This window comes from Megalobrama amblycephala, linkage group LG15 (assembly GCF_018812025.1).
Source record: "Megalobrama amblycephala isolate DHTTF-2021 linkage group LG15, ASM1881202v1, whole genome shotgun sequence".
In the NCBI taxonomy this organism is placed as follows: domain Eukaryota; kingdom Metazoa; phylum Chordata; class Actinopteri; order Cypriniformes; family Xenocyprididae; genus Megalobrama; species Megalobrama amblycephala.
In genome coordinates this window covers 14,309,427-14,321,106 of record NC_063058.1, presented here as the reverse complement: position 1 = coordinate 14,321,106, position 11,680 = coordinate 14,309,427, and the positions used below count along the sequence as shown (strand labels likewise).

Sequence of the window (11,680 nt, the reverse complement as noted above, 5' to 3'; positions counted from 1 at the left end):
TAGCTTGCCTTGCTGCCTCTCATTCAATAAATTGCAATAAGCTTTGTGCTGTGTTATTTTTGTTATGAAACAAAGAGGCTGCAGAGGGACAGGGGCTCAATGATGCAGCTCTCAAGGACATTTTTAATTATGCCCTTGACGAACCCCAGAGGGGTATGCCCTTGATGCCTGCACTGTCGGTTCCGCCCATGCTGCCTGCCAAGCCAGTTCTGTCCTTACTGCCTGACCTGCTTGCTCCGCCCAAGTACCCAGTACCGCCCTGGCCCTCAGGCAGGACTCCAGACCTGCTGGAGCCCACTTTGGTCTGTCCCTCCGGCACCGCCCTGGCCTTCAGTCAGGACTCCACACTGGCCAGAGTCCCCCTGCTCTGTCCCTCTGGTCCCGCCCAGGTTTTCTGCTAGGGTTCCTGATTGGCCGGAGTCTCCCTGGTCTGTTTCTCCAGCTCCTCCCTGGCCCTCAGCCAGGACTCCAGACCTTCCCGAGCCTCCCTGGCTCAACCCTCACATCCCTCCCTGGTCATCTGCCTGATCTCCAGACCCGTCTAAGACTGCTGTCATGTTCCTGCTGGCTCTGACTTGGCTCCCCTCCCTCTTTGTTTCAATGTATTTTTCTTTTTGTCTTGTATTATCATGTTAGTGTGCTGGTCTTGTGTTTTTAATGTTATGTTTCTGTCTTGTGTTCAGTGCCAGGGGGTGTCCCTTTAGAGGGGGGGTAGTGTCAGGGTTCTGTTACTTCTGTCTAGTTTATTTCTTGGTTTTGTGACAGAGTTCTGACACTCCCGTTTTTGTCCTGTCTTTGCGTGAGCGTACAGCTTCGAAAGTTCTCAAGTTGTGCGCTGTCTTGTCTGTTTTTTATCGTTTTATGTTGTGGTGCGTGGTGTTCGGATCCGGGCACTCATGTCTGGTTCGGTTTTGTGTTGGTGGTTCGGACACTCGCGGTCCCTGTTCTGTCTTTATTGTGAGCACACAGGATTGTGTGTACTTTCACTCACTGTGCGCTCTTGTCTTGTGTGAGTGCCTGGGTTTGTTCCTATTGGATAGGTGCTCTTGTGTAGTTGTGTTCTGTGTAGCACACGGTTTGTTGCATGCTTTCATGTCGTGTTTCATGTGATGTCATGTTATGTTTTCTCTTGTGCTGTGTAGCATGCAGTTTGTTTTTCACTGTCTGCGTGCTCATGTTGTCTTGTTTTGTGTGAAACACGTGGCTTTCTCATTAGCTGCATGTTCATGTCTCCTTTTTTGTGAGCACAAGGCTTGTGATTTTGTTTTCATTGGCCATGTTCTTGTGTTTTTGTCATGTTTCGGTGTGAGCACATGGCTTATCATGTGTTTTCTTGTCCCATGTGCTCTCCTGTCTATTGTCTTGACCCTGCCCATCTTGTTACATGATTATTGGTTTATTTTCCCAACCTGTCCTCCCTCATAACCTGCCTTGTTTGTTTCCTATTTATTCTCCTTGCGTTTGCAGTCCTGTGCTGGATCGTTTTCATTGTTTCCCTTCTGTTGTGGTATCTCAAGTCAAGTCTAGGCAAGTTAAGTCCAGTATGTTTTCCCCTCTGGGTAGTTTTTCTTTTTATTTGTGTTTTGTTATATTTTTATATTTAAATAAAAGCATATTTCTCCTGCGATTGAGTCCTCGCTACATCCCTTCACCCACAAAATCTGACAGTTTAAAAATGAAGACAAACAATTGAATCATGAGGTGCCGAAGTATGACTCAGTGAAGATATGGAGACACTCATCAAAGAATATGTGGTGAGTGTAAGTCAACCTACTCTCTTTACATTATGAATGTCTTATGGATATACAGATCTGGAAAAAAAAAATTAAGAGACCACTGCAAAATCATCAGTTTCTCTGTATTTGTTATGTATGTATCTGTTTGAGTAAAATTAACAATTTTTGATTAATTGTACAAACTACTGCCAACATTTCTTCCAAATTATAAATAAAAATATTGTCATTTAGAGCATTTATCTGCAGAAAAAGACAACTGGACAAAATAATGAAAAAAGATGCCATGTTTTCTGACCTTGAATAATGCAAAGAAAATAAGTTTATATTCACTTTTTAAACAACATAATACTAATGTTTTAAGTTCAGAAATTAATATTTAGTGGAATAACCCTGATTTCCAATCACAGCTTTCATGCGTGTTGGCATATGCTCCCTATCAGTCCCTATCACATTGCTGTTGGGCGACTTTATGCCACTCAAGCAGCTTGGCAAATTCAAGCAGCTTGGCTTTATTTAATTGGCTGATGACCCTCTTGCTTACATTCCAGAGGTTTTCAGTGGGGTTCAGGTCTGGAGATTGTGGGTCTTGATCTGGTGATCCTCCATTCATAGCATGAGGCTTAGCACTAGCAAAGGGCTTTGCACAGAAACACTGGGTAGCATATTCCATTTGGAAGTATGCCGACAGGCTGCCTGCTCATAGGAAGTCTTACAGAATGCACATATGAAGCATATAGCCAGTAAACTTATGGAAGATCTCTGAGGTCACAACAAATGCAGGCATCCTAGTCTGACACAGGGGCTGACCGACAGGGCATGCACACAAGTGTTAGACATCAACAGTGGCTGTTCTGAACTGTGGAACTCACCTGAGGAGAATAGCACACACATCCAAGTGAAATGGTGCAGCAAGTGAATGACTCCGAGCAGGTTCTACTTACTGGCCGGAAGGGGCGAGTATATGGGAGGACACAGGCTCAACACAGAGACTATAGAATCTCGCAAATGTGTTAGGTGTCGCTCAGCCCACAGCTCTACAAATATCTGTTAGCAAGGCGCTATGCACTAGCACCCAGGAGGAAGCAACACTCCTGGTTGAGTGAGCTTTCACCCCTAGGGGACATGGCAGGTCTTGAACCTGGTAAGCCAAAACTATAGCATCCACTATCCAGTGGGACAACCTCTTGCTTGGAGAGAGCCTTTCCCTTCTGCTGGTATCTGTAACAAACAAAGAGCTGATACTGTCTACGTAAGTGTGGAGGGCATGTACTGGACAGAGCAGCGCTAGGGCTGGGTCTGCCTCCTCCGAGGGCAGAGGCTTGCAGATTCACTACCTGGTCCCTGAAGGGAGTGGTAGGAACCTTGGGCATGTATCCAGGCCAGGTTCTCAAGATCACTTGAGAGTTGGCCGGCCCGAATTCCAGGCACGTTTCGTCAACTGAAAATGCCTGCAGGTCCTCTGCCATTTTAACAGATGCCAAAACTGCAAGGAGTGCAGTTTTTAAAGAAAGACACTTCAGCTCAACTGAGAGCAAAGGCTGCAAGGGAGCTCTCTGCAGTGCAGACAGAACAACTGCGAGGTCCCAAGAGAGTACCTGTTGAGGGTGAGGTGGATTAAGCCTTCCAGCCCCTCTCAGGAACCTGATGATCAGGACGTGCTTCCCAACAGACTTACCGTCAATAAGATCATGGTGAGCTGTGATGGTAGTCATATAGACCGTCAGGGTAGAAGAGGAGAGACTTCGTTCAAATCCTTCTTGACGAGAAGAACACTAAGTGACAAAGAGGTTCTACTTCAAAGCATAGGCCTGTCTAGTAGATGAAGCTCTAGCCGAAGTGATAGTAGCTACCACCTGAGGTGGCAAGGTACTTAATCCCACACACACACAGGTTCCAAAATCGGGATGCAGGTGCCAGAGGGTGCCCTCTCTCTGGAAAAGAAGGCCAGGGAGGGGCTGTCATGAGGAGTACAAATTCGGAGAACCAGGTCTGGCCGGGCCTATAGGGCGCAAACATAAGGACCTGCTGTTTTTGCAAAGTGTATGTGTGAGAAGGCTCACTGGGGGAAACACATACTTGCGAAGGCCCAACGGCCAGCTGTGGGCCAGTGCATCCATGCCGAGGGTCCCGAGAACAACTGGCAGTGGGAAGCGACTGGACTGGAAGCTGGATGTCACGGTTCACTAATCCGCTGTCTCATACTGTTGTCTGTGTGTAGGTTTTGGGCTGTGTCACTTGATTGTTCTGTGTGGGCGTCGCCTGTGCGACCACGCTGTGTATCATTACCACCTGCCTATTTAACGCCGTGTCTTTCATCTCATGTTTGTCAGATCGTTGGTTGGAGTCCTGGTGTTTTGTCCCGTTGTATTCTCGTGTTGTATGTTCCTGGATTGGATTCTCGTCGTTGTTCCCTGGTTCCTGTCTGTTTCATTGGATTACTCGCTTCGGATTATGTTCATGGATCATCACACGGGCACACGGACTCACCCCACGGATCACTATTCACCACGGACATTCATCGCCCATCTAGTCCCTGTGTTACCTCTCTCCTGCTGTCTGTGTTGCTACTGTGTGTTGTTTGTCTACCCCTATCTGGCGTGAAGCTCTAATAAAGAGTTATTAACTTGCAATTGTATCCAGCCTTCTTTTCCCGTGACAGAACGATCTGACCAAAACCATGGATGCAGCAAGTTCAGCAACTATCACGGAGTTCATCAATCACAGTATTTCTCGCATGGATCAGCAGCAGGAGAGCATTTCATCCACCGGATGCGTGGTTCAGGCGCTGGTAACACAGGTGTCCGAGCTCTCTCAGTAACTGCAACAACTTCGCGCTCCCACTGCGCCAGCCCCGCCGCCTGTTCCCCCACCATCGCCGGAACGGAGAGACCTGCCGGAGCCCCGCCTTCCCGTTCCTCAGAGTTACGCTGGTGAGCCAGATTTTTGTCGAGCGTTTCTTAACAAGTGTTCTCTTCACTTTGCCCTACAGCCACGCACCTTCGAGAGGGAAGAATCTAAGGTAGCGTTTGTACTAACCCTCCTGACGGGGAAGGCGGCGCTTTGGGGAACGGCGGTGTGGGAGAACCAAGACCAATGCTGCTCCTCATTTCCGGCACTCGCCGCCAAGATGAGGAGGGTGTTCGACCGTGCGGTTGCGGGGAAGGAGGCCGCCCGTCAACTCACTGCCCTTAAGCAAGGCAACCGCACGGCCGCCTTGCTCTGCTCATGGACTCACCGCACGCACCTGTTGTTCTTGGACACCCCTGGCTCACCAAACACAATCCCTGCATCGACTGGCAACAGAGAGCCATCACTGAGTGGAGCACCCAGTGTCACAAGTCTTGTCTTTTGTCTGCTTGTCCCACGGTGTCTGTTTCTGTCTTGCAGGAGGAGGCGGTGGATTTGTCTAACGTGCCCAAGGAGTACCTTGATCTGAAGTGTTCAGTAAGTCCCGGCTGCTTCTCTTCCTCCTCATCGTCCCTATGACTGTGCGATAGATTTGGTTCCCGGTAAGTCTCCGCCTAAGGGCAAGTTATACTCTCTGTTCCCGAGAGGGAGGCCATGGAGAAATATATTTCTGATTCTCTAGCAGCTAAGTTCATCCGCCCTTCCTCATCTCCAGCGGGGGCGGGGTTCTTTTTTGTGGGGAAGAAGGACGGATCTTTGCGACCTTGTATTGATTACCGGGGGCTGAACAACATCACGGTAAAGAATATCTACCCTTTGCCGTTGATGTCTTCAGCCTTCGAGAGGTTGCAAGGAGCGTCCGTTTTCACTAAATTGGACTTAAGAAACGCTTATCATTTGGTCCGCATCAGGAAGGGGGATGAGTGGAAGACCGCTTTTAACACCCCTAGAGGGCACTTTGAATACTTGGTCATGCCCTTCGGGCTGTCCAACTCGCCTGCGGTCTTCCAGGCACTCGTCAATGACGTGTTGAGAGACATGGTTGATCAGTTCATATATGTCTACCTGGATGACATATTGATTTTTTCGTCGTCTCTCCAGGAGCATGTTCAACACGTCAGACGAGTGCTTCAGCGGCTGCTAGAGAATGGGCTTTTTGTCAAGGCGGAGAAATGCGAATTTCATGCACAGTCTGTTTCTTTCCTTGGGTACATCGTCTCGTCTGAGGGAATTTGCATGGATCCTGACAAGGTTAAGGCTGTGGTGGATTGGCCAACTCCAGATTCCCGTAAGGCCCTACAGCGGTTTCTGGGGTTCGCTAATTTTTACCGGCGTTTTATTCGCAATTTCAGCCAACTAGCCGCACCTCTGACCGCCTTGACCTCCCCCAGAAGGACCTTCAGGTGGTCAGATGCAGCCCAGGCTGCATTTGCCAAACTGATGGGGCACTTAGTTTCGGCCCCCATTCTGATTGCCCCTAATCCATTGCGTCAGTTCGTGGTGGAGGTCGATGCGTCAGAGGTGGGGGTAGGCGCAGTTCTTTCCCAGCGGTCTCCCTCAGACAACAAGATGCACCCATGCGCGTATTTTTCTCATCGTTTGTCTCCCGCTGAACGCAATTATGACATTGGTAATAGAGAGTTGTTGGCAGTCAAATTAGCGTTGGAGGAATGGTGTCACTGGCTAGAGGGGTCGGGGGTACCCTTTATCGTTTGAACTGATCACAAGAATTTAGAGTATATACGATCGGCTAAAAGGCTCCAGGCAGGCTCGGTGGGCACTTTTTTTCGGACGTTTTGACTTTACTCTATCGTACCGCCCGGGCTCCAAAAACATCAAGCCCGATTCTCTTTCTCGTATTTTTGACCCTTCCGAATGCCCGTCCACTCCTGAGTGTATTCTTCCCGAGACATTAGTGGTCTCCACTCTTACATGGGAGGTCGAATCGAAGGTCCTAGCGGCCTTAGAAGGGGTAACGCCTCCGCCCGGATGCCCACCGAACCGTTTGTTTGTGCCGGAGGGGTTAAGGTCCTGCGTTATCAAGTGGGGTCATTGTTCCAACGTGGCTTGTCACCCAGGGGTTAATCAAACCAGATTTTTGGTCAAGCAACGATTCTGGTGGCCAGCTATGGCTCGTGATATTCGCAGTTTTGTTTTGGCTTGTTCAGTTTGTGCCACTGGTAAGACTTCCAACCGCCCTCCAGATGGGTTACTCCAACCTCTGTCTGTCCCTTCGAGACCCTGGTCCCATATCGCGCTAGATTTTGTAACCGCCCTCCCACCCTCCCAAGGGTACACGGTTGTTTTGACCGTTGTGGACCGATTCTCGAAGGCGACCCATTTTATACCCTTAGCCAAATTACCCTCTGCTAAGGAGACAGCGGTTATGGTCATTGATCACATCTTCCAGTTACATGGCCTCCCGGTGGATGTGGTTTCTGACAGGGGTCCCCAATTTGTGTCCAAATTCTGGCAGGAGTTTTGTAAGTTACTGGGGGCGACGGTTAGTCTTTCCTCTGGGTTCCATCCCCAGACCAATGGTCAGACTGAGAGAGCCAACCAAGATTTAGAGCGAATGTTGCGATGTTTGGCGTCCAAGAATCCTTCCTCCTGGAGTCAACAACTCTCTATGATTGAGTACGCTCACAATTCACTGCCAGTGTCTTCTACGGGCCTTTCTCCGTTTGAATGTAGTCTAGGTTACCATCCACCTGTGTTTCCTGGAATCTGGAATCCGAAGTCGCGGTCCCCTCTGCTCACGCCTTCGTCCAGAGGTGCCGCCACACTTGGAACAGAGCCCGCGAGACTCTGCTGCAAGTGAGGGCGCGTACCAAGGCTAAGACTGATCGCCACCGGTCAAAGCCTCCCGTATACGTCGTGGGTCAAAAAGTGTGGCTTTCTACTAAGAACATTCCTCTCCGTTCCGTTGCCAATAAGCTTGCTCCCAAATTCATTGGCCCGTTTACTGTCACTAAAATTATTAGTCCAGTGGCAGTCTGCCTCAAATTGCCTCCGGCGTACAGGAGGATTCATCCAGCCTTCCATGTGTCCAAAATTAAACCTGTTTTCCATTCTCATCTTAATCCGCCTACTCCGGTTCCTCCACCGCCACGACTCGTAGATGGGGAACCAACCTATTCGGTCAATCGTATTCTGTACTCTAGGCGGAGGGGACGCGGATTCCAGTACTTGGTGGACTGGGAGGGTTACGGTCCGGAGGAGAGAAGTTGGGTTCCTGTTAGGGACATTCTGGATCACTCCCTTATTGATGATTACAATCAACAGGTAAGGAGTTCTGGGAACGCCGTGAGGCGTTCCTAGGAGGGGGCGTACTGTCACGGTTCACTAATCCGCTGTCTCATACTGTTGTCTGTGTGTAGGTTTTGGGGTGTGTCACTTGATTGTTCTGTGTGGGCGTCACTGTGTATCATTACCACCTGCCTATTTAACGCCGTGTCTTTCGTCTCATGTTTGTCAGATCGTTGGTTGGAGTCCTGGTGTTTTGTCCCGTTGTATTCTCGTGTTGTATGTTCCTGGATTGGATTCTCGTCGTTGTTCCCTGGTTCCTGTCTGTTTCGTTGGATTACTCGCTTCGGATTACGTTCACGGATCATCACACGGGCACACGGACTCACCCCACGGATCACCATTCACCACGGACATTCATCGCCCATCTAGTCCCTGTGTTACCTCTCTCCTGCTGTCTGTGTTGCTACTGTGTGTTGTTTGTCTACCCCTATCTGGCGTGAAGCTCTAATAAAGAGTTATTAACTTGCAATTGTATCCAGCCTTCTTTTCCCGTGACACTGGAAAGTTTTTTTTTTTCTCTCTCTCTCCAGTGCATAGAAACATCAAACACCTTGGAATACCAGGTAAGTGATGTTCACTTCTATCTTTGAACAGGATTTATTTCCAGGTAAAACTGTATACTCAAAATGTGCCTTTGACTCTCATTTATATTATTAATTTATTAATTATATTCTAAATAAACAACAAAATAAAATACTTTGTCCTCATGTTCTTAGTCTCCTCACACATACCTGGCTAAAAAGGCTTATTATACAGCTCATTATGTGGGTCTTTGTCTCCTCAGGTGTGAATCACAGCATCATTCAGGATTATTCACGCCCCCACGTATTCTATCTTTCTAAACAAAAAGTGTCTTACAAAACTTAAATCAATATATTGTGTTTCACGAGTTCACACTTACAAATAAGTCAGATAAATTATTTGGTAAACGTATTTGGAGTGCTGTCCGGGGAGAGGGCTCTGAGCTCGGTAATCGGCCTGAACACAGAGTACAGAGTAAGAGACCACTTAACATTGATTTCTGAACTTGGAGTGGTCATTTCATGTATGTTTATACACTTATGTTCTCTTGTTCATGCTCTGGACTTGTCCTTGTTATGCTAATTGTGGTGAGTCTTTGTTATATGCATTTGGATGAACAACCTCTGCATGACAGTATCCAGTATCCAAAATAAATACATTTTTCTTTTCTTTTCTTTTCTTTTCTTTTCTTTTCTTTTCTTTTCTTTTCTTTTCTTTTTATATTTTTTAATTCCGAAGAAATTTAATCACAGAGGGAACAGAGAAATGGCATGAGAGAAATGAAAATCCATGACAAATTAGCTCACTTAATGAAGGTTTTATTAACACAGCATCATAACTAACAAGTGTTATTCAAAGCAGTAAGCCTGATACATTATAGGCATGTATGCTACTTGTACTGCAAATACTTCTTATATTTCTACATTACTGGGTAATGGGAGCTGGTGCTTTTGGAGTGAAGGGATCAAGATTTATTTTGTTCAGATCCACTATGACAGCGTCATACTGTTTTTTCCATTCCTCTGGTGACAGTGAAGATGGGCTGGTCTCCAGGAACTTGTACGCATCTTTAGTCTGCAAGCTAAAGATGCTCTTTGCATTCAGACAGGATTCACCGAAGGCTTTCCAATGCTGAAAGATTTGATGTACATAATCAGTCATAAAAAAGAATACGCAATTAACATGAAATTAACTTCTGTAAACCTGCAACTGAACATTTCCTAAGTTACCCCTTTTGCTGTAAGAATAGACTCCAGAAAGATCTCCTTCATTTCACTCTCCTCGATGAATTGTTCATTAGCAAAAGTCTCATCTTTGAGAGCCTCCAGCATTACACTCACTGATTCCCAGAACTTCTGAAGCTGAATCAGAATTTTTTGGATTCGGGAAAGGCATTTTTGGACATCGTTCAGATGGACAGGGTCGGGTATTGAACCTTTAGAAACAATATTAAGCAGACATTAATTATGAGAGATCACTCTAAGGCTCCTGTTGTAAATCAGGAATTGTGTCAAGCATGATTGAAAATCTTTTAAGTGAAAGAATTTTACCATTTTCTATTTTCATGGTTGCCAACTTCAGCTGCATATCAGTCATCCTGACATGGATGTTCCACTCCTTGATCATCAGGCTTGATTTCTCAATGGAGAGTTGAGACAATTCGCTAGACAGAACCTGGGTTTTCGCAGCTACACCAGGGCCAGTTTTAGCATCATAAATTGATTTAACAATGGGTCCAACAAATGGTACAAGGGCAGCAAAGAGACCGAGACCATTACTTTTGCTAGAAGTGTCTTTGACATGATTATACAGCTCAGCATTTTTCTGTGCAATATTTGCCTCAATTTCTTTAATTTTCTCATTGTTTTTCTTCAGTTGATCTTCGAGATCCCTCACCACCGTCTCCTGGGCCTCTATCTCCTTAGTAGTTTGTTCTTTTTTCTTTTCTGTCTCAGCCTTTTCAAGAATTACATCACTGGTGCAGGAAGCCACACTGTGGTTGTGTTTCTCATATCTGACAATAACAGATGTCAGATTAACCACCAGCTTAAACACAGTAAATGTTTTTGATATACACTGAACCATGTTGGTTTCATCCAGAGGACTTTTGGCAGTGGCCATATTAAAAGTGTTCCAAAGATGATAAATCCAACAAATCTTACTACACTTTCTTATGTTACATTAAAATTTTAGCAACATATTGAAACATTTTACCTGTCTACCATCTGTCCCACTTTTTCAACAATTTCCATGATCCATTGTCTGGCTTTTTCCAGGGACCATCAGCAATCATCAGCGCAGGCAGCAGCGTGGAAACCAGGTTTTTACTTGTGGCCGCACACTGAAAGACAGCAGAAATGCTTACATTGTTTATCCACATGTTTCATAGTTTACATAGGAAACACCTGTTCAAAATCAATCAATCGATGAAATACAAAAGCTCCATGATAGTTTTTCAATGAACAATAATGCCATTGCCTATTGTGTGTCTCGTGACCAGTTCAAAGATTATGCTCAGCTGAGATGCCAATCAAGAGTGAAATAAGTGCAGTCAAGATGGAAGTTCTCAGAGAGATTATTTTTATGAGTGTTATTGGATGTAGGTTGCAATGGCTTTACCTTCAGCAGAAGAGCCTCCGAGGACCCAAAGAGAAGCTGAGTTTCAATAGCACGCTCTCGGAGAACCCTCTCCAACTTGGGGAACTTAGCCAGACAGAGGTAAGAAAGATGGTAGAGCAAAGCTGTACGCTGAGCAGATGGAAGAAGCTCTGTAACAAAGTCAGGGCTACTTGCGACCGTAATTTCTGTAGAATTACAAATGTGATAGTTACAACTTGATGGTTTTGTGCAGACTTGTGTCAATTATTAACAACATAAAAAATGTGAGAGGTTAACGTTTTATTAGTGAAAAACTATTTTACTCACCTTGGCTGTCCGACATTTTATTTCTTTTCTTTTTTTGTTTGTAAAGGAAGTACCTGAAAAACACTGAAAAACAACAACACCATCATGAGACAAAAATCATAAAAACAATGGATGGGAGAGGCCAATAAAAGTTACCTGTAAGACGAATGAACCTCTAAGCAATGTAATTGACTGTATCAGCATGGGGAATTTATACTCTATGGCTCCTCCTTAAAATTGTTCGTCATGTACAACTAACATTAATCAGTACAATCTATTTAGCCTTGGGGGATCTCTGTGGT

The 11,680-nt window shown here is 45.9% G+C and overlaps 1 protein-coding gene across 1 annotated transcript; it reads right to left on the bottom strand.

Moving 5' to 3' along the window:
* Positions 1-9,356: 9,356 nt before the first annotated feature.
* On the bottom strand, positions 9,357-11,469 carry LOC125247588. Its single transcript, XM_048158967.1, has 6 exons — positions 11,400-11,469; positions 11,094-11,278; positions 10,689-10,815; positions 10,025-10,488; positions 9,704-9,909; positions 9,357-9,605 (listed from the first exon to the last, which is right to left on the bottom strand). Exons 3-6 carry the CDS (start codon positions 10,724-10,726, stop codon positions 9,399-9,401), a joined length of 915 nt encoding a protein of 304 aa, XP_048014924.1. The 5' UTR covers positions 10,727-10,815; positions 11,094-11,278; positions 11,400-11,469; the 3' UTR covers positions 9,357-9,398.
* Positions 11,470-11,680: the final 211 nt, after the last annotated feature.

What these genes read in the sequence shown, in the direction of transcription:
- LOC125247588 (XM_048158967.1), bottom strand. Translation starts at nt 10,726, where the DNA reads ATGGAAATTGTTGAAAAAGTGGGACAGATGGTAGACAG. An exon ending in GTGGGACAGATGGTAGACAG is followed by an intron (nt 10,489 to 10,688) that starts GTAAAATGTTTC and finishes TGTTATTGTCAG; the next exon opens with ATATGAGAAACACAACCACA. An exon ending in AACCATGAAAATAGAAAATG is followed by an intron (nt 9,910 to 10,024) that starts GTAAAATTCTTT and finishes TTGTTTCTAAAG; the next exon opens with GTTCAATACCCGACCCTGTC.